Raw genomic sequence first — 23262 nt, forward strand, 5'->3', positions numbered from 1 at the left:
ATGATTCGACGAAGAGCTTTCTGCTGGGATAGGACGGAAGCTTAGAGAGTGTAAGCACTCTTCTTGGCTCGAGAGATCGAAGTCTTTAATTGTTGTTCATATTTCGGAGAAATTTCTACTATTAACGCTATATTAGCTCGCTATTATATATTTCATTTGATTAAAAAGGACGGTTAGACGAAAAGAAAGGATCGATTTGAAATTCAACAGTTATGTACATATTTATTGCGAGTAAGAATATCCATAATAAATAGGAATAAATAATAGTAACGGTAATAATAATAGTAATAATAATAATTTATAATAGTATGCCGTTGTCGTTGAATATACTCTCTTGAAACATATACTATCATCTTTGGTGCTGGTTTGGTGTGGTTTCTCAATGAAACAGAACAATTGGCTGCAATCGCTGTCGAATCGATGGATCGTTGCACTTGACAGATTGCCACGATGCATCTCGGAGTCTACAACCCTAAAGGTCGAGAATCGGAACGATGCAATGCCGCGGCATCGGGGTTCAGGAATTTGTTCTTCGAATAATCATCATTTGGACCACGCTTCGCTTCTTAGTAACGAATTCCAATGTCGACGATCGAGAATCTCTCTTTGGTAGCTTTGTGTTTCCGCGTGTGTGACTATTTTTCGTCGTAACGATTTTTCTACGATCTTAATGATAATCGTTATCATTTGGACCACGTTTCGCTTCTCACCGGCGATTTTCAATGTCGAAGATCGAAAAAATCTATTTAGTCGCTTTGTTCTGCCGCGTGTGTGACAATTTTCTTCTGTAACGATTCCTCTACGATCTTAATGATAAGCATTATCATTTAGACCACGCTTCGCTTTTTAGTAACGAATCTTAGTAACGAAGATCGAGAATTTCTTTTTTATCGCTTTGTGTTTCCGCGTGTGTGACAATTTTACTTCATCTACGATCTTATCCGAATTCCGAAATATCAACTTACAATTACTCAGAGCGTGAAAAACATTCCTCCTCTTCTAAAAATTTCGTCATTGCTTCCTTTTCCACCACCATCCCTCGGCGACTCTGCCCTTGATCTCATACTGAACCCTTCGATACATCAGTAACGCGATGAATGGAATCGCCATAATTTCTTTCTTGAACAGATAGATATACACCGCGGCCATTAATAAAGTTAAATCAGTGACATATCCCATCGTAGACCTGACATTTTGTTTCGCTTCTATAGCCAATTGCTTCTCGTTTAATCGACTTTCTCTCCAGGCTTTCTCCGGATAAAAATCCCTTCTTGAAACAGATCCGCGTCTGGACGATCGATACTTTTTACTCTCCAGAGCCTTTTGCAGCCGTTCCATCTTCAATTCCACTGGGGTTTCCGGTCTGTTCCGGTCCCTGGAGCTCGACCTGGACCGCGTCTTCGAAGAAACCTTCCTGGACCTTCGTGGACCCTCTTCGACGGACTTCTCTCTCACGAATCTCTGCTCCTCCGATCCTGCTCTCGACGGAGGTCTCCTGTCCTGAGACGGTGCTCTAACTCTAGTCTTAGACGAGGACCTAGAAGAGACTCCTCTCTCAACGGAAACGTTCCTCGACCTTGAAACAGGAGACTGGTTCCTCGACGAAGGTCGACTCGTTCGTTTCGGCTTCGATTCTCTCGCCGGAGTCGTTCCTCGTGAACCAGTACCTCTCTTAACCACCTGTTTCTCTTCGTTCTTCTTCTTCGTTTTCTGTTGAACAGGCTGCACCTCTCTAACCTCTCGTCTCTCGTTCTGTTTCCCAGAGACAATACTTTCTAAACGATCTCCCACTCGAGCATTATTTGCTTCCTGATCATCCGAAAACGAGGATCGTCTAGAACTAGCCATACCATCTCCGAGTTTTCTTTCTTCCGAAGGTCTGTAACTGAACCGACTAGAATGTTCTCTGACGATTTCGGTGTAGTGATTCACGACAGCCATTCGTGCCTCTATGTCTTCCTCGTCAATCTCTTCCTCCGGAGTCGCTGTTCTCATCTTCGCTTGGATTCTGCGATTCTTCGCGGCTTCTCCGGCGGATAACACGCTATCCGTGTCTGATTCCGACATAACTGGCACTTTGACAGGTTCGGGAGTTGTAACCGGTCCTGTATCCGCTTCGTCCTCGTTCCTGTGCAGCGGATGGACATTCGGAGGCAGTGTCTTCCTGATCGGTTTCTCTGGTGGAACAGGTCTGCCGAAGCTGTTCACCGGAATCGGTTCTTCTTTCGGTTTCTTCAGAATCGATTTGGGAACCACGGTAGTCGGCGATACAGGAGCGACTGCTCGATTGGTTGTCGCTGAAGAAACGTCTGGAATAGGTACTCTGTGAGGAGGAACAGGTGGTGGTTCCGGTTCTACGTGAGGAATAGGTATTCCTCTCGGATGATAGGTGTCTTCTTCCTCGAGCACTTGCCTGGCGAGGATTCTCGCCTTCAGAAGCTTCAAATCTTCGCTGTCAGCGCTGCTGATCTCTTCGGACGACTCTTCCGAGGTCTCGATACTCTCTTCTTCTTCGTCTTCCGCTAGTTCTTCCTTCGTTGCTGGTTTTAAAGCAGGTTGAGGGTCTTGGTGCACACCCTCGATGCGCGGAGCCTCTTCATTGGCGACAGGTTGCCAGGGTATCGATTCTTCCGGCTGTTTCTCTTCGACCAATGGCACGTTGGTGTCGTGCCACCTGCGCAGTGGCGTCGCTGGGTCCTCTGGCTTGTCCAGCCCCCATTGATGGACTATGGGTGTCTCCGAGTCGCTGGGTATGTTCGGATCGGACCTAGCCTCCACGTCGGGTAACAAAGTCGAGCTTAAGAGCTTTACAGCAGGCTTCGTCGGCTCTGCTTGACCTTCGCTGAGCCTTCTGCGATTTTTCTTCGATTGCCAGCTCGTCAGGTTCTGAGAAACGATGCTAGGGTTGGATAACCGTCGTCTGAAGGAAGATTTCTGGGTATCGAACGTGTCCGTTTCCGTTTCAGCGACTGATTTGTTCTCGACCATCGATGCTAATTCTCCGGTTCTTCTCTCGAGTTGAGACTTTCTTTTAGCCACTTCCGTGGCTTCTTCCGCTGCAACTGCACGGTAGAAACGTTCCATGGCTCGTTCGTGGAGCAATTCCGTGGAACTGACTGCTTCTCTCAGGGTTTCAACCACTTGGTGCTCTACGCTGAATAATTCTGGCAGGGAGAGAGACATGGGCGGTGGAAGCAGGTCTTCTATGTCTTCGCCTTCTTCTGGTTGTCTTTTTTCTGTGGATTTTAAAGTTTGACGATTATATATCATTTTAAAATAGTATATAGAGTGCTGGATAAAAGTATTGATGCATGATGGTTCTGATTCAAATGCTTATAACTATGAAACAAATCGACGAAGAGGAAAATTTGTTTGATCGTGTATTTATATACTATTCTAATTTATTATTTAATTGAAACAGTAACGTGAATAAAGCGACACACGAAATAATAACAAAAACATGTTTATCGAACGTTTTAAGCGTGGACAAAAGTATTTGCAGGAATGATTAAAAGTATCTAGAAATTGAAAATTAATATTTCGTTGGTCTTCCTCTCTTAATGTAATTTCCTTCGATCGTTTCGGCGAAGGAAATGCACGGAAACTTTGAAAATGTAACTTTCGCATCGAATATCTATCTATCTATCAAATCACGTTGATTTCAGTTGTTTGAATAGGCAGAAAAGATTCACGCGATTCTTCGCAGTCTTACCTAGACTCTTCTGTCTATCATCGGTATCTCCTAGCTTCCTGTTTTCATCCTCGGGGTACAAAACTAGCATAAACTCCGAGCTTCCATGCAGAGCGGTATCGTCGTCTTCTCTTGGCGTGCTTGGTGATCCCGGTTTTTCATCCAACGAGTGACTTTTAACGAATTGCGGCTCAGACTCGTCGATGGTCGCCTGTTGCTTGTTCAGGTTCAAGCTAATCGAAGGACGAAGACGAGAATAATTCGTGAAGCTTCTTCTTCCAACTGTTCTTGGATCTTCGGCATCGATAAAGGTGACATGCTGCGTTCTCTGGTCATGGAAACAGATCGTGATCGTGATTCTCTGAATGCTGAACGCTTATTGGATTCTTCCATCACTGGTGGAGTTATCGTCACGGTGGCGAACGTCGCCGGCATTGCTGCAGCTTCTTTATTTTGATTCAAGTTCTGTTTCAAAGACAAAAGAAACGTTAGTTGTTTTTTAAATATATATTTCTTATTTACACTTATACCAGTACCAGTCAAAATGACTGGTGCATGTTTCTATGCGATGAAATGATATAGGGGCAGCTACAGCAATTTCATGAATGCTGTAAGGAATGAGTACACTGAGGAATGTGTACACCGAGTAAAATTTACATATGTAAAAATTGTGATCGAAGAACTACAAACAATTGAGCGTTTGATTAATCGATGACGTCTGTAAATCCATTTTTTTATTTCAATTAATACTGTTCAACATTTTGAAAAGTAAATAAAGACTGGAGACACCACTAAACACTTTGTTGAAGAAAAGTCATTCTGACTGGTCTTGGTAGAAATAGGTATACTTAAATAGGTAAATCTAGCATTAAATACTTTACTATTTATTTTTATATTATATTATATATTTTATATTATTTATTATTATTTTTTTCTACTCACCTCGTTGCTTGGTACATTCGCGTTCACGGTTGAACGATCTACGTGATTCCCAACCTGACTGTCGAACTTCGAAGTGGAATGATCCTTGGATCTAGCCGGTGGAACAGGTGGTTCGGACTTGTCCATCGTGTCCAGAGCGAATGTTACCCTGCTGTCGGCTCTGGATGGCCTTCCTCCTAGTCTTTGAGCCGACACCGATCGACTAGCTGGTCCAAAATCGTCTTCGTCTCGGTTTCGAGCTTCTTCTCTTGTCAGACTCCTGGTTCTTTGACTAGGTACCGCGAAACTCACTTCCCGTTTCTCTCGTGATCTAATTTCTCTGTGACTCTGTGACTTTCCGCTCAACGACGGTGTCATTATGCTAAATATTCCAGGGAATCATAATATTTGTACTTTAGAATCATGTGGTCATTCTGTTTTCGTCAAATTTTCTCGTTTCTTGTCAAAAAATTTGGATGTTATAGCTTTTAACGAATGTTACGTTTGTTCTTAATTGTTTAATTAGGAGTTGAATATACCCTCTTTTCAAATCTGAATGAAGATTACGTCGCTCTCCTCGCTAGGCTCGCTCATGCCATAAGGATTTTCCGCTTTCACTCGGAATTTATACTCGGATCCTTCGATCAACTCGGATAACGTTGCTTTCGTCTGTCTGCTCGTGATTGCCTCAGCCACACGTCCCAACCGACCTGCCAAACGATTTCAAACATCAACGAATTATTAATAAAGTGTTACAGAAGTAGATACGAAGTGGATAATTCCAATGTAACGTTCATCACTAACTCTGTAGTACTCCACGACATATGTGCCAATTTTGCAACCACCATCGTCCTCTGGCTCGTTCCATGACAGTGTCACCGATCTGCCTAATGTCATCGTAACTGTCGCTTTTCCAGGAGCAGCAGGTCGATCTGTAAATAATACACGAGTAAATAAACACATAAAATTTGAAATAAAATAAAAGTAAAGACCGAAATGTAACGAATAAAGACCATGTTACACGAGAAATCAGGTGTGAGATATATTTATATTTATTTACAACAATAACGAATAAAACAACAGATAAAATTTGATATAAGATGAAAATAAAAACCAAAATTTAACGAAGAAAGACCATGTTACCAGGAAAATCAAATGTGAGATATATTTATATTTATTTATGATAATAACCAATAACCAGTAAACAAATAAAATTTAAATAAGATTAAAATAAAGACCATGTTACACGAGAAATCAAGTGTGAGATATATTTACCTGTGACAGTAACCAGAAACGACGACGTGTCTTCCCCGAGTTTATTTATCGCTTTGACAGTGTATTCTCCTCTGTCGATTCGTTTGGCATCGGGGATTTTCAGAACCGATTCACCGTCCATCGTCTCGAACACATGCCTCTGGTCGTTTGAAACCACTTCGCCGTCATGGTACCAAATTACCGAAGGCGGAGGTCTTCCAGCTAATGACACCTTTAACCTGATCGTTTCGTCTTGCTCGAAAAGGAGGCCATCCTCGTACAGACGCGGCAGTCGTATCTTTGGTGGAGCTGATTTTACAAAACGTCGTTAAAAAATGTAATCTCGTTCCTTCGGAACATTACTCTAGATATCAATGAAACTTTAAAATAATTTTTTAATCTGTAAACCTTCCAGGATTAGTCTCGCTTTGCTGCTAGCATGGCCAGCTCTGTTGGTGGCAGTGCATTTTATTTCACCCTCGTCATTCAGCGCCGTTTGATGAATCAGAAGAACACTTCTGCCACTGTCAGTGATGATTCTCGTTCGCCTGCTGCTGAAGATCTCGAAACCGTCCTTGAACCATCCGATCTTCGGCAACGGTGACCCGGTAAATCGCACGACAAATTCAGCCTGAGTGTAAAAAGAAACGAAAATTCTTTTTAACTTTTTTGGGGCACCGTGGGATTTAAAATGTCCAAATTTATCGATGGTGAGACATTTTCAGAACTACCTCGAAATATTGCAATAGCTGCATGCGTTATAACAACAAACTGAATCGAATTGTTATCATTTTATCACGTTTCTATATTACGAAATCGATCCCTTTTTGCGACAAATTATAACTGGAGATGAGAAGCGGGTGTTATACGATAATTCTGTAGGAAGGAAACAATGGCGTACTCCTAGAGAAGCTCCTATCGCAACACTTAAACCATCGTTAACAATAAAGAAGCTTCTTCCTTACGTTCAGTGAGATTTTCAGGAATCATACGCTATGAATTGCTCGAACCTGGTCAGACTGTTACATGACAACAACTCGAGGGAATGAAGATCTCGAAAATGTTACAAAAACGATGTGTTTTCATCGATTACAAAAAAGAATCCTTTGACGCGATAACGCGAGGCTTCGTGCTGCAAAAATAACACAGGAAAAACTTAGGGAGCTTGGATTGGAACTTCTACCTTCGGATTGTCACCTTTTTAGATCGTTAGAGCATACATTAAGAGGTAAAAACATTAAACAAGTGAACTGAACAAGCGAACATGCACTTGGAAAAATTTCTCAATGCAAAATCGAAGGACTTTTACAAAAAAGGAAATCGAACAGCTGCCTATACGCTGGTGAAAGCTGTTAAAAATTATTTTCTTGATTAAAATATAAGGTTTCTTTGATAAATAAATGTTTCTCGCCAACAAAGATACATTTTAATTACTTTTCGGCTTGTCTAATATTTTCAGAAGATAGAGTATGATCGAATTAGGGCTGATTTGATCGATCGAATTTACCTGTTCGTTTTCGAGGACGGTGGTGTCCTTGACCTCAAGGTCGAAGTAGGGCGCGGATGCGGCGGATCTCTGCAAGGTGACTGTCAGAGGGTCGGAGATGTCGCTGGGTCGAGAGAGACCAACCGCGTTCTGAGCCCTGACCCTGAATTGGTAGCGCCATCCTGGTTCGAGGCCGCTCAAGGTCAGTTCCGGGAAGGTGCAAAGCCCTGGCGTGCTGCGTACCCAATGCTGAGAGCCAAGCCTTCGATGTTCCACCAGGTAGCCGACGATCGCCGAGCCACCGTTACTCGGTGACCTCTCCCAGCGAATGGCCACCACATCCGGTTGTGATTCGTCCGCTCCTGGGATTAAAATCGGCTTTCCTGGTGGTGCCGGAAGCCCTGAAATACCAATTCTTTATCATCTCGTGTTCGTTTCTTTTGTTTCTTCATAATTTGTTAGGAATATTTTTCATGATTTACTACGAATTTTTTTCGTAATTTGTAACGATTGCGATTCGTTCGCTCCTGGAATTAAAATCGGCTTTTCCGGTGGTGCCGGAAGCTCTGAAATGCCAAATTTTTATCATCTCGCGTTCCCACCCTTTGTTTTTACTATAATTCGTTACGAATTTTTCTCAAAATTCGCTACGAATTTTTTTTATAGTTCGCCATGAATTTTTTTTATAATTTGTTACGAATTTTTTTCACAATTCGTTATGACTACGATTCGTCCGCTCCTGGTATTGAAATCGGTTTTCCGGTGGTGCCGGAAGCTCTGAAATGGGAAATTTTTAATCTCGCGTTCCTTTCCATTATTTTTCATAATGCATTACGAATCGAATTTCCTACTCCTTCTTTCATTTATTTGCAGTTTAATTTCTTATCTCTTACGATTTATTCGCAATCGAGTCTTTTTTTCACGATTCATTTGGAGACTAAACTTAGCAACACAGTTCGACGATATTTTATACATATATATTAAAATGCCTTTTATTTTTAAACAGTCTGCTAGATTATTTTGGCACAATTGGAGTGCTGTTAGTCGTAATTGTTAGAATGAATTTGATACTCTAAATTAAACTTCCTCTAACGTTAATTCCCAGAATTCCTTAAAAATTGAAACAAACGCGAAGATTCCTTACCAAATGTTTAACAATATCATTTAAATTTGTTTCTGTACTAGTATTTTACACTTTCCAAGTGGACGTGAAAAATCGAGTAGAAGAGAAATAGTAGACGTTATTATAATAATTGAAACAAACGCGAAGATTCCTTGACAAATGTTAAACAATATCTCTTAAATCTGTTTCTGTAGCAGTATTTTACAATTTCTAAATCGACGTGAAAAATCGAGTAGAAGAGGAACAGTATAAAATACAATCCGACGTTATTATAGAACGTCTGTGTATCTAATTCGCCATTTTTGATGTTAGATCAGACGTCTAGTAACTTTGCTTTCATTTCTGATCATCGTTAGACAATAAGCGCTACGTTGTATTTTCGAGAGACGGTGTCATTAGCTCGGCTGACGGTATATAAACGGGCCCGCTGGTTAATAAGTTCACAGAAAGCTCGCACGTGCCAGAACGATGCTCACATATGCGTAGAACACACGTTCTCTAACACAGGTTCGCAGGTGGCGCTCCCAAAATAAAATTTGAAACTGTTTGGCAATCCTAGGGCCGCTACCTCGCTGTCCTCAGGGTAGGAACAACTATGCGATACTCTTCTACAACTTCGTTCCTCTTTTACAACATGCCTGTCGTTCTTCCCATCGATTATCTGCCCTTTAAAACTTACGCTAATTAATTACCAAACCAAACATAGAAGGGATTATTCGAAAAAATGAATTGGGCATATTTTTACTAACAAAGAACAACTATGCGATTACTCCGAGTCGATGTCAGACATTAGCTTGTCTTTGTTGCTCTTTTACAACATACCTGTCGTTCTTTCAATCGATTATCTGCCCATTAAAACTTATGACAATTAATTATCAAATCGAACATAGAAGAGATTATTCGAAAAAGTGAATTGGACATATTTTTATTAACAAGGAACAACTATGCGATACTGCGAGTCGATATCAGACACCAGCGTGTCTTCGTTGCTCTTTTACAACGTGCCAGTCGTTTCTTGGATCGATCGTGTGTCCGTCAAAACTCATGCCAATTAATTACCTATCGAACATATGGTCAAAGGAGAAAAGAGTTATTTGAAAAAGTGTATTTCCATGGGCACACAAAATTATGTATTTCATCTTGCAAACGAGATTGACATTCTCAGAGTTTGCGAATTTTTTCGAAGAAACAAGTCAAGCATAGTTTGGTTAATAATAAAATCTCGCAGCTTTCGGAATACACGATACAGAGGTAGGCAGGAATATTTTTCATCGGATATATCGTATTTTCACTGGGTACAACCATCCCGTAACCGACCGACCATCGGCTATTAAAATAAACGCGGCGAACGCGTCCGAGTTAATTTTGGATTGCCGGTTGATTTGATAGTAAATAAATACACGATCCTCGGATAAACCTCTGTAGGAGCTTCCACTGACAGAGACACGATTCCTCATTGACTATCATGGAAAACTCCGAGCGATGTTATTCCAGACTGATTAAACCAAGTTAAAATTTCGACGAACGTCGTTAACCTTCCCGACGACGCGATGAAAATAGAAAATCGCCGATCCCACTGACCCAATGAACTTGCCGATTACCCCAATTCCACGTCCATTACCGATCACTCGAACGATGCGCGGGCTTGACAGATCTGTCGGCAGAAGCAGCCTAATTTTAGCTATCATCCCACTATCGCGGCAAGCCAATCGTCAGACAGCACGCGCAACATCGTCACTCTCGCGACACCGTTACCGGAAACTCCGTGTCACCCCACAGTCACCTTCCGAACCCCCATGAACCCTCGATTCACTTTAATTCGCGAGAAAAGGGGGTTGAAGGGGGGAGAAAAACTGTGGCAGAGAGTTGGAAGCGAAACGAAGGAGAGAGGTTTGCCAGAACTCCTGACGCGTGACTTCGAACTTCATAGCATGTCTGGCCTCGATCAAGATGGCGATCGGTTGATCCTATGCTTGAGATGTTGATCCCTCGAGAATGTCACGTAAGAGGCAAGGTGAACGGATTGAGAAGCAGTGTCTGTCTACCTGATCCCTCCCAACGTGGTCTCCTTGCGGCAGCGACAGGCAGGCTCTTGTAGTGGCTCTTGGTGGTGGCGTTGCCCATGATGGGACCTCCTGTTCCTCGTCGAGCCTGGCCCGACGATCACTCCGTTCCTGGCCAGCTTTCCCGCCGTTCCTGCACCACCGGCCGTCGAAAGGTCCTCATCTAAAGAGGGGAAAGCCTCCCGAACTGTCTTCCACGATGGCTGAACCCAAGTCCACGGGGAAACAGAGAGAGAGAGAGTGGAGAAAGAGAGAGAGAGAGAGAAAGAGCGTGTTCGGCTCGATATAGCGCGAGGCTCGGTGCAGCACTGCCGGACCTCTTCGTGGCCGACGACCGTGGCGACGCCAGCGTCTTCGGGCTTCCTCTTCAGGCTATCTTCGTCCCTCCGACTGCCCACGCTTTCTTTCTCTCGCGAGGAATCCGACAACACGTTTTCTTCCACGATCATTTTCTACCAGCGATCCTTCTAATCTACAGTTTCGATCGTTCAGTTGTTATGTAACATCTTTGCTAGAGGTTTAGATCGATGCCGGACGTTGCTGACACCTCCTGGGCATCAGGCATTTAAGAGGAACCTATCCTGATGATTGCTTCGGTGATAGATTCCAAAGGTTTTCATCTCGATCTCGTAGTGATTCGTATTTCAAAGTCTCGGGAAATTTTTTCACCTCGTTTCTTCGTTTTAGAGAGCGTCTGTGATGAGGAACGTGTATTGGTCGGTCAGTCGATTATTTTATTCGTAAATAAACAAGAAGTAATAGACTTGAAATCTCTAGTGTTGATATAGGGTTTTTTTATTCTACTGATATTTAAAATTACTAGAAATTATGTAAATAAGCTACATTAAGATTACAGGCTCGTATATTATATTATATCGATATATTATTTAATAATAATTTATATAAAGTTTAATTATAGATAATAATATAATTTAATTCTCTGTATCTATTGCATTAACGTATAATAATCGAATGCTATAGTACCGCAGACTTGAACTTTAAGTATTTATAATTGTAATGGTTTGATTCTCTGTGTTTATTGCACTAGTGTATAATTTGAATGCAAGGTTTACATTACTTCAGTATAGTCGAATGCTGTATTATCGTAGACTTGAATTTTAAATATTTACAATTATAATGGTTTGATTTTCTGTGTGCATTGCACCGATATTTAGTATCTTTCGAACTGCATTTTGAACCACGATTAATCTGCATTTCGAAGCTCCAATAAATTACTCGAATTCTTTATTTTATTATCGGCGAATATTCGTGACACACAAACGAACACTGCAAATTTGATTTTGTACGAAGGTACGTAGAATTACGGGGTTCAATCGAAATTATCTACAATTTAACAAGATTGTCGGATACCTCTGACGTTTACACATCGACGCTATGTTTCTTAAATTTCTCTTTCGTTAAAATTAATTTCGTCGATTAAGAAAAATATGGAATTCAAGCGGCAGAAACTCGACGTGTATTTGAGAATATTATTCGCGTTGCAACCGGATTTTTTTCGAGTACCAACGATCGAGCCAGCATTCGCGAACTTGAATTTCCGGTGACGTAAAGAGGTGAACGCGTTCGTGACGTCACTGTCCGATATTCCCGAGCTGGTGAGCCCCCTTCTTCGCCTTTGTTCCTCGTTTTCTCCGATACTCCCACTGGAATGTATCATATGCTTATATTTACGAAGGCACACCTTGCTTTTCACGCTGTTTGGTCAACCCCGGTCACCGACCTTCGCGCTCGCGCGTGTCACCGAAGAAATAAAATACTTTTGCATTATGCATTAATTGCTGAACACCTTCGAATCACCGATCAAATTGCTGGCAACGTGGACGACCATGGTCTCCGGTTCTCTTCCGTAGAACAAACTATTACAATTGTACATATTTAAAATTCAAGCCTACGGTACAACAGTACGCGACTAGTATCCGCTAATGCATAGATACAGAGAATTAAATTATATTATCAATAATTAAACTATATATAAAATATTGTTACGGTTATGAGCCTATAAGCTTAATGTATAGCTTATTTATATAATTTATAGTAACTTCGCTCGTGTCACCGAGGACATAAAATACTTTTGCATTATTCATTAATTGCTGAACACCTTTGACTCACCGATCAAACTGCTAGCAATGTAAACGACCATGATCTTCGGTTCTCTTCCGTTCCTGATTTTAATCAACTCTCCGAAAATCCAACGCTACGAGTTATTCCTGCTCTTTTCGAAATATTTTCATTATTTCACGATACAAAATGAAATTGATATTTCTCAGAAATTCATCTTAAATTGTATTCTTGCGATATAACGTCCTAGTATATTAATATAATTATTTTTTGTTAGAGAGTTCGTAGAAGATGTTCGATGGGAAGGAGCAAGATCAAGGTTTATGTCTGCATAAGATACTGGGATCTCGATATCTTGGGATACACTTTGGTATCGAGATACACGAATGAAGAAAGAATCTGAGGTTTCGTAGTGGTCATGGGTATACGTTTCGATCGTCCTTCGTGGTCATCTTGCATGCCTCAAGGTGGGTTCATGCGGTGTCTCTTACAGGTTAACGAAGATGATATAAAAAGATCCTGATTTCTTCCAGAGGCCGTTAAAAGTTCCTTTGATATATTATCTAAAGGCTATATTTTATCGCTAATAAAACTAATCATAGTATAACATAATTATAATACAATAGCATAATTATCGCAAATAAATTAATTTGCGAATTAATAAAACTCGGTATACCATTTATGTATTACTTTTACTATTACTATTATTTTTCCAATGGTACCTACCAACTCTTATGTCATATTTTCTCTTCCCTTTTCAAAGAAATAATAATTTCCTAGAGATAATCATCGACAAAGGTAGAAAGGTTCGTTTGTATAATTAATAGACGAGCGTATAGTAATTGTAGAATTAGTTGAGAAACGGTAAACGTTGATCGGCTTTCTTCTTTGTCAAGTTTCACCAAGTGCACAATAGAATTAAGATATTCGCGATTGTTGAAATATTTCACAAGCGACACTAGACGAAGAGGTCAATCGCACCCATAAATCACAGAAATACTCCTCGTCACGACTGTGAGATAGATATCGGATAATTTCGTCGCACGCGAACTGTTCTTTTTGCCAGATAAATAAATTTTGCCAGATAATCTGTCAAGCTTTCTTCATTCTGGTTTTTTAGAAAAGAAACCAGGAGTGATATTTTTAGAAAATGTTACTCTTCGTTTTAATCCGTGACAAGAGCTGTTAACAGTTTACAAATTTACAGTAATAAAATAATTTCTTTTTCTTAACGTTTCTTGCTTTTTATAAATGTGTGTTTTTCTGGAAAAGAAATACCTCGTTTATTTTTTTATTCTCTCAAATTTACAGTTTTGATTTATAATGATTTTGAAGACTCTTCCAAAAGCAAATGGATTTTAGTCGAGGACATCGATCATTCTCAACAGTTGCTATGGACAAATGACAAAGGATAAAGGACGACGCTCGAAAACCAAGGATATATGTCCGTTCGAGAATAAAACGACGGTGAAATGCTTCCGAGAGTAACAAATTTACCAATCTACATTATACAGAAGAAGAATATGGCTCTTTTCATACTAAATATATTGTAGCAAATTTCTGCTCGCGTATTCTGTTCGAACGTAACTTTAAAGATAATTATACGCGTCGAAATTATATATAAAATATACGTAACAATTCTTGAAAAAGCAACATAAAATATTTGAAAGTTCTGAGAGAATAAAAGAAGCGGCGACTAAAAATGGTAACTGATGAAGATTAAGAAGTACCACGTGTCCACTGAAAATTATAGCGACCTCGAAAAATTGCTTTCTCATCGTCCTTTAGCAACGGAAAGTTTTCAAAACATCCTCGAGAGTATTTATCGCAGGAAGCACCGAAATGTTACTTAGAACTTTATCAAAATTTAAAGCACTTATCCCAGTTACCCTCAGAATTGTTCTCTCAGTATAAACTACCTTTGTATCATTCTCTAAAAGTTTCCAATGTAATTAATACGATTAATAAAATTAAAATTTATACTAAATACAATATTCGACTATACCGACTAATAGAACAATCGCCAGAGAAAATACCAAAATGGCATCTCTGCAAAGCGAATAAAAGAATTCTCCTGTCCACTAAAACCTGTATATATCTCTCAATCGTCTCTCCTCTCAAACTAAAAAGAATAATCTTAAATAAAAAGAAAAGAAAAATACCAAAATGGCATCTCCAAAAATGAAGAGAAAAATTCTCTTCTCGATCACCTCTCCTCTTAAATTAAAAGTAAGCGTCACAAGGAACACCTAAAAACAGATACCTGTCCAAGCAAAAAAAAAAAAAACAGATAAAAAAGGAGAAATAAACAGAAAACTGGCACGTTTTACAAAGATCGAAGCGAAACACGATTCTCGATGACTGGGAATACAGAAATTCGCGAAGAGGAGCTAATTTAAAACCCACTCTCGTGCCTGTACGCGCAACTGGCGAGGCATTAGCCATTTTTTCTCCTGCGTGCAGCATTTTCGCGGCACGTTCTCGCGGGAATACAAAAGAGGACGCGCGGCTTGGGAGAAAGAGGTCGCGAAGGCGGGAAAAGGAGACGGAAGAGGAACGAGGGAAAGAAAGGAGAAGGGGAAGACGGTTAATCGGTGCCAGAGTACCGTTGTACCTGAATGGAGCAGCCGAGATGGCTTTCGGTTTCCCTGCAGCCTCCGTCGCAGCTGCAGCTCCGCTCTCCTCGCGGCCATCATACGTGTACACGTGACCACACGTGTGTGCACGTGAAAGCGCGCGACAGTTTTTCATTTCGCAGCCACCGGGCCGACCGCTTTACGCGTTTCCGCCTCCGGAACGACCGTTTCGTTTCGACCACGTGCACCTGCAGCTGCGGACACGAGGGCTCGTGCAACAGCTGCTAACGCCTTTCCTCGACGTTGCTTCCCGCTAACCGCCCGATAGACACGAGCTTCTCAGTCTATCCTGCCACCTTTCCGACCTTGGTTCGAGCATGGTGCCATTTTGTGACCCGTAGACTTGACCGATTCCTTGGATTTTCGAACGTTCAGCTTTGGAGACACTTGGGAGCTTTGGAAATATCTCCGAGATGACAGGAAGATGCGACGGTGACAATGGATGACTCGAAAGAGAAGAATTCGTGATCCTTGGACCTTTCGAAGCGAGTTTTGAGTCAAAGTTTGATCCTTGGACCTTTCGAAGAGTAGAATGTTTCGTGAGAACGGTGGACTCGTGTTCGAGCGAAGGATTCGGATTTGGGTTGCCGTCGAGGTGTAGTTGGTGATCCTTGGACCTTTCGTGCAAATCTTGCGAGATTTTTGAGACAAAGTTTTGTATAGAATGTTTGTATAGAACGGTGGACCAGTGTTAAGACTTGAGTTGTCGCCAAGGTGTATTAGATACCAGCGATTGTGATCGAAGTTTCGTAAGGTGGTTCGTGGCCGGTTTCAAAATCACTGAAACCTTCGTTGTGTGATCTTTGGATCTCTCGTGCGAACGATTCGATTAGGGAAGCGAGATTTTTGAGTCAAAATCGTGTATAGAATATTTCGTGAGAACCGTGGACTCGTGTTTAAACTCGAGTTATCGTCAAGGTGTAGTAGATACCCGCGATTGTGATCGTAGTTTCGTAAGGTGGTCCGTGACCGGTTTCGAAATCACTGGCGGTTATACTTTCGTTGTTTCACGTCGATAAGTTCCAGTTAAACCACCGTTGTTTCACGTCGATAAGTTCAAGTTAAACCTTCGTTGTTTCTCGTCGATAAGTTTCTTAACAGATCTATCCGTGCGAGTGAGTAAATCTTCGTTCTTTCACGTCGATAAGTTGCAGTTAAACCTTCGTTGTTTCACGTTTATAAGTTTTTTAACAGATCTATCCTTGCGAGTGAGTAAACCTTCGTTGTTTTACGTCGATAAGTTGCAATTAAACCTTCGTTGTTTCTCGTCGATAAGTTTCTTAACAGATCTATCCGTGCGAGTGAGTAAACCTTCGTTCTTTCACGTCGATAAGTTCCAGTTAAACATTCGTTGTTTCAGCTCGACAAGTTCCAGTTAAACATTCATTGTTTCATCTCGACAAGTTCCACTTAATTCTTCGTTGTTTCACGTTGACAATTTTTTTAACGGATCCATTCTCGCGAGTGAGTTCGAAGTTGTGTTAAATTTACGACGAATCTTTCAGTATGCACCCGATATAGATCGTTCGTCCAATCAGGCGAGTTTTAATTGAAGATTCCAGATCTAACGAGATGCGAGCAGACCAGAGGAGGATTTGTTGGTCAAGGTTTTGGAGGGACCGCGTTATGGAAAAGAACGCGTAGAACGGTCAACTTTCACCGGTTGTCTATGCTTCTTTCACCATGCAAATTGGCCAGCTCGAAACGCGCTATTAATCCCGCGTGCAAGCAAAACTTCCCGACACGCGAGGTGAACCACGCTCGTGTTGCTATCACGGTGAACGTGCCGCGGTATGCAAACCGCCAGTTTTTACACAGCCGACGAACCTGATCGCGCGTAACACAATTCCGGCCGATCGTTCGGCAAGAACGTTTCGTGACATCGATCGTTCACACAGCGGATCCGTGTTGCGTTACACAGGTTACGTGTTACACGACGCTTCCATAAATCACGAAAATCCTCGTAGTTTGGTTCCTATGTCTCGGACAGTGCGTGTCTAAGCTCGGACTCGGGTACCAAGGAAGGAAGGAAATTGATTTTCGCGCCAAGTCCGTGGGATGAGGTAGCATTCAACGAGCAGCCATGCCCACGAGGAACCTGGAGGCGGTGGATATCTTGGAAGCCCTCGAATCGAAGCTCGCGTACATTCCAGGGGGTCGTGACCGCGAAGGAAGACCTTTGACAGTGGTCAACGTTCCCTCCGAACTTCAGCCCAACACCAAACCAAGGCTGGAGGCCTTGATTGCTTATTTCTTGTCGATTTTTAGGTAATAAAATATCGGGATAACGTTCTGCAACGTTCTATTCTATTGGGTTGTTCGAAAAGTAATATCGTTATTTTCCAACAGAAGGCATAATTGTATTTTTTCACAGCTAACTTTACGCTTAAGCCGCATATTCGGTACACATTTTGACAGCTGATATAGTAACGCTTGTTTGTGAAAAATTTTGTTCGATTCTTTCGGATAGTTTCTGTTCAGTGTCCTACCAAAGATAGAAAATCAAAGGCAGCATTTTCGGCGTATTTTACTCTTTTACTATCGAAAAGGTAAAAATGTAGTTCAAGCGAGGCGGAAATTATTCGATGCATTAATTTTGCAAAATTGGTTTGCAAAATTTCATTCGGGCAATTTCGATGCTGAAGATGCACCGCGTGTGAAGATAAAATAAAGGCATAGATAGAATAACCCAATGGGATATTGCGTTGATGGTGATTCGTTGGATAGAGGAGAGATATGAAAGTTTGTTTCATGGCTAGCGAGGAGACGAAGAAGAACGGGTTGGTGTTGATAGTGGACGCGAGGAAAGGTGCATGGCGAGTGGCTAGGTCTTGCATTAGGCTGTCAACGGTGCTTCTGGGTGCATATGCAGCTTCTGTCATCGTTGTGAGGCCTGATGGATTCTGGGACAAGAGGGTGGACAGTTGTACGAAATCTCACAAGGAGGGAGAGGTTGGTAATTTGTTAGAGAAGCTTTCAATTCATTCGAATTTCTCGTACTCGAGATCACGCCAATTTTTATCATCCCTATTCGAATTACGAGATCTCACAAAGAGGGAGAGAGATTGGTAATTTATTAGAGAAACTTTCAATACGTTCAAATTAAGTACAAATTCTTATACTCGAGATTACATTGATTTTTATGATACCCATTCAAATCTCTGTGACCAAATATATGAATTTTATGGATAGATTGAAGAACGTTAAGTCAGATCAAACCGATCATAAACGTTTCTAGAATATTTCTGACATTCGAATACATGTAATGTAAAATTGACTGTTTGCAAGAATGCATCTGTCGAATCTTCATAGCTAATAAGAAAACTGGAGAACTTTTTCCTACTAATAATTATAAGTCACCAAAACGGCTAGACACGTGTAAACTGGAAATTATCCTAACTGAACAGCATAATTCCACGGTGCATCTTCGGAAATTTCCAGAAAAGCCATTAATCGCGATATCAACGTTGTACAGACACGAAAATAAATAACGCTAGTTGTCGACTGCGCATCTCACGTGGCGAGCTTTGCAACTCACCCTCGCGACGCAGCATAGACTCGGAAAGTACGGCGAAATGGAACATGTATCTAATTTTACTCGAAGGTTACATAATTTACGATTTTTCTACGGTCACTTCCAGACCAGACAAACTAGTTTCGCTGGAACTGTTGCCTGCCGTTTAATCACGAGAGGCTCGGTCACTCGAAGCACATGTTCCGCTCGGTTATCGCGCGAAATATCCGCGCGTTCCCCGTCGAAATCGCGAAAAACCGCGGAAACCACGAGTTAATTGCAACGTGACGTGAATTAATTCGCAAATTGTTGTTTCAGCCGACGTACCTCACCCTGAGCAGGCTGCAGCTCCACGTTGACTTTGCTCAGCTGCCGTACGAGCTGGGTGGCAACAAACCATACGATCACACGGATTGGATCCAGAAACGCGTGGTAATTTTCTCTGGTCTACGATTTATAATCGATAATCGAGGGTTTTTAGTCGAATTACCCCTTGGAACGGAACTGTGCCTTTCGGAAAGTCTGAATCACAAAATTCAAGCACGATAAACAAAATATACCTGGTGTATAATCAGAATGCAACGTCACGGGACGTAATAATAAATTCGTGACAGAAAAGATGAATAGCTGCTGAAATTATTTACATTCGAAAAAAACACGATGGTTATCCTTGTCGAAAGATACTGAAATTCCAACCTGCTGCAACGTCACTTTTTCTGGCAAACGTTTAAACACGTTTCGTCCGAATGAGTGGAGTTGAAAAATTTGCTTAGCAATTTCTCCTTGTATTTAACACCAAACGTACCGAGCGGAGTATATTTTGAAATTTATTTTAAAATATATATAGAGAATAGATATATAGATAGATACATACATAGTCGTGGAAGTTTTGTTAAGAGAACACAGTGTGTTTATTGCACAGCGTGTCGATTGGTAGGGTTCAAAGAATTTCCAGGCATTCGAAAGTGGTTTGCTTTTGGTTATACGTTTGTTTTCGATCGCTTCTGGTATTTAAACAGACTCTTTAAACGTTTTTGAATCTAAAGAGTAATCTGCCATGACTTCAGATATTCTATTTCCTATCATCGAGTGTTTTATCTCGAATTTTTTCGCGATTGTTTCGTTTAGAGAGCTCAGACTATCACATTCGTCGAATCGCTATCTGCGATAAATACAAAATAAATATTTAATATTTATTTCTATTTTATTAGTAAATATTTATTTCTACTTTATTAGCGAATATTTATTTCTGCAAAAGGAGTTATACGGAAGCAAAGCGTCGTTCGTGTTATTTCAGAAACAAGCACTTTGTTATTAAGACAGATTTGCGACCGGATAGCTCCTTAAAGAGATAGTATACCGACAACTTTCTCCGATTTTCATTTTTCTTTTACTCGCGCGTTTCTTTCCTGCGTTGATTGTACCGATTTCGCAGAAAGTAGAAGACTACACGAAAGATGCATCCAGCCTCGTTACGAAGATGACCGATCTGCACCAAAGGCTGATCAGCTTGGACGGATTCCGGATGTCCGAATCGGATGACGACCTGGAATCCTATTGGGGAATCAGCAGCGAGCTGATATCTCGTGCTCGACATGTTCTTCAGTCAGGTGATTCCGAGTCTATGCGTAATTTGTAACAATTAATCCATTTGCATCATTAAGCGGAATAATCCGCATCCAATATAATGTCTCTTATCTATTTTAAACTTGGATTGTTCAAAAAGCAATTTCGTTTTCTTTTTTTCTTCAGTCGCCGTTATTATATCAGGTCTAGTAATAATTAATATCGTTTTTTAGTATTCGTTTAAAATCCTGCTTTCCGCTAACTTCATCGACATAATCTACAACCACGCGATACGTACAGAAAGTGTGAAGTGTAATTAGCAAGTTTTGCCGCAAAAAGTTTGCGTTTGAACCGTTTTATTTCGCGAATCTAGGGTTAAAAAGACGGTGGATGAAAAGCGTATTCGGCATTGCGCGCTTTACGAGTTCCAGTTGGAAAAAAAGCAAACGAGGCTGGAAAAAATATCCGTAGTACTTTGGGTCGAGATGCCGTTGCGAAGCGTGTAGTGGACAATTGGAAAGGTTAGCTGGAGCTTTGAGAGAAAGAGAACCCGCACTGATTAATCGGAAGGGCGTGATTCTTTGTCGCCATAACGCAGGACCGCATACTGCAAGAATCATGGCGGAAAAACTACGCCATTTCGGATGAGAAGTTCTCCCTCGATCTGCATATTCTCCCGATATTGCCCTTCCGATTATCATTCGTTTCGTTCCTCGCGAAATTTTCTTCTTGGAAAACATTTCGATAACGAAGAGTGTCTGAAAAATGCCTTGACCGAATTATTCGAATCAAAATCGCAACAATTTTACAATAGAGGGATCAAGATGCTACCCGAGCATTCGGCACGAGTAGTCGAGAACAACGGCAGCTATATCATTGATTAAATTCTTTCGTTTCGTTTAAATTAGTTAGTTCGAAAAATGTATTGGAAAACGACGTTAATTCTTACTAGACCTGATAGAATCTACCGTCGGTGAATTATTCTTCGGATGATCGCGAGTTCCGTTAAATCGCAAACCCGTGTAACCATTGTTCCGTCGTAAAGCAAGAAATCTCGTGTTTTTCATCGGGTATCTGTCACAGGCGGCTCGTTTTCTCGTGTCATCGTTATCGATCGCTCGAATGTCTATTTCCTGGTCCGTGGTACAATCACGCGACCGGTTATACACGAGGATCGACACTCGGATATGGGCAGATTGTCCGGAAAAATTGAAAAACCGGCTTAACCGGATGTCGAGCAGGGACGGTTTTTTTTTGACCAGCGAGCCGACAGTCGCGTGCTCGCGGGAACGCGCGAGGGTGTAAAAACGTTGACAATGCGATCCTCGTGCCTTTTATTTCTTTGTCGTACTTTATTTTGCCTTTAATCTTATTTATCTCCGGTTTTTCCCAACCTCCTCGCCTTTTTGCGCAAAATATACCGCTACACGTAGAATTTTTCTACGAGATACGCGTTTTCGAAGCTTCGGGAAGATCCTCCGTAATGACGTTTCAAGTTGGAACGTGGAAAAATCGATTTACTGTTAGTTATATTATATTGTTCCATTACGCTTTTCTTAGGCTTAACCCATTCCTTTAAGCGTGTTAAATCTCATTCGCGTTTTTAGTCATCATCCGGGATGAATGGATAGTCGAATAAGCTTTGATTGGATTAAGACATATATAGGAACGGGGTTTTATTAACTTTTATTAACTTTTATTTCAATTTTTTAATTCTTTTCATATCTGGAGATTACAGGAGTTTTAAATAACGCATTTTAGTTCGGTAAAGGGGTTGAAATGATGCAGATATAACGATTTGATATATTACTTTCAAATTATAACTACTTTTATATTAAGTAATATATATAATAAAAACTAATATAAATTACGATGTAATTTTTACACTTGGTTAATGAAAAAATACCACGTTCCTTCATAAAATGCACAGCGATAAGAGGGAGGCACGTGTATTTGATATTTCGTTTATTTTAATTCTATGTCATTTGAATAATGATTTCAGGTAGAAATTTAGTCAGCGGCATGAGCAGAGAGTCTTCGAAGGACGCGATGGACACGGCAAAAAGGATTCACGAGCTGATCGACTGTATCGAATTAAAACAGGTATCCGTTTTAGTATCCGTTCTCGAAAACAAGAAGAGAAAGGAGGAAAGAATGTTGGGAGGAAAAAGCAACGGTATTCTGCTGTACTTTTTAGCTGGACATCGAAAACTCCTGGTTAGAAATGGAAAGAAATCTGGACACGGCCAGGGTAATCGGTGATCTCGAAAAGGGTGTGTCGCGTGTCACAGACTGGATCCTTGGACCAGCTGACGCCATGTTGAACTCCTGTTGCCAGGTTGGCTTCGACGTCTCCTCCTCGGAAGATCTTCGCAGACGACACGAGGAACTCGAATTAGAGTGCAGGGTATGGCAGACGATTCGAAAGATATTAGAAAAAAAAACTATCAATTATCGTGCGAAATATTCAAAGTCATCAACGAGAAAAGATTGAATTATTTTGTTATAAATAGGAGAATTTGTTATAAAAAGGCCATCGCCCTTTGTATGAATGAACGATGAATGCAATTTCGACCGTTCTTTTTTTTCTTATTCCAGGAACATTAAAAATAAGCGTTAAAATATCAAGCTTTCGTTTCGATAACTCATTGTAACGGAAATTTAATTTACAATTCTTAACTCTTAACGTCACAGATGAAGTTTATTTCTAACACAAGAATTTTATAATAGAGGAATTAAGATGATACCTGAGAGTCGGGCACAGGTAGTAGAAAACAACGGCAACTATATCGTTGATTAAATTCTTTTGCTTCGTTTAAATAAATTAGTTTTAAAAATGTATTGGAAAATGATATTAGTTGTTACTAGACTTGATAGATTGCATTGAAACGTTTGGACCTTTTTCCGAAAACAATAGTAATAACAAATA

General features: G+C 40.8%; 1 protein-coding gene across 1 annotated transcript; it reads right to left on the minus strand.

Annotated features, from left to right (window-relative positions):
- Positions 1–1011: 1011 nt before the first annotated feature.
- Positions 1012–10599, minus strand: LOC143220443 (uncharacterized). Its single transcript, XM_076446096.1, is given in 12 exon segments — positions 1012–3236; positions 3713–3955; positions 3958–4156; positions 4634–4994; positions 5152–5167; positions 5170–5301; positions 5304–5322; positions 5417–5544; positions 5888–6175; positions 6275–6497; positions 7374–7753; positions 10521–10599. Coding segments are annotated over 12 exon segments (4293 nt in total).
- Positions 10600–23262: the final 12663 nt, after the last annotated feature.

Source organism: Lasioglossum baleicum, unplaced genomic scaffold (assembly GCF_051020765.1).
Source record: "Lasioglossum baleicum unplaced genomic scaffold, iyLasBale1 scaffold0963, whole genome shotgun sequence".
Classification (NCBI taxonomy): Eukaryota; Metazoa; Arthropoda; class Insecta; order Hymenoptera; family Halictidae; genus Lasioglossum; species Lasioglossum baleicum.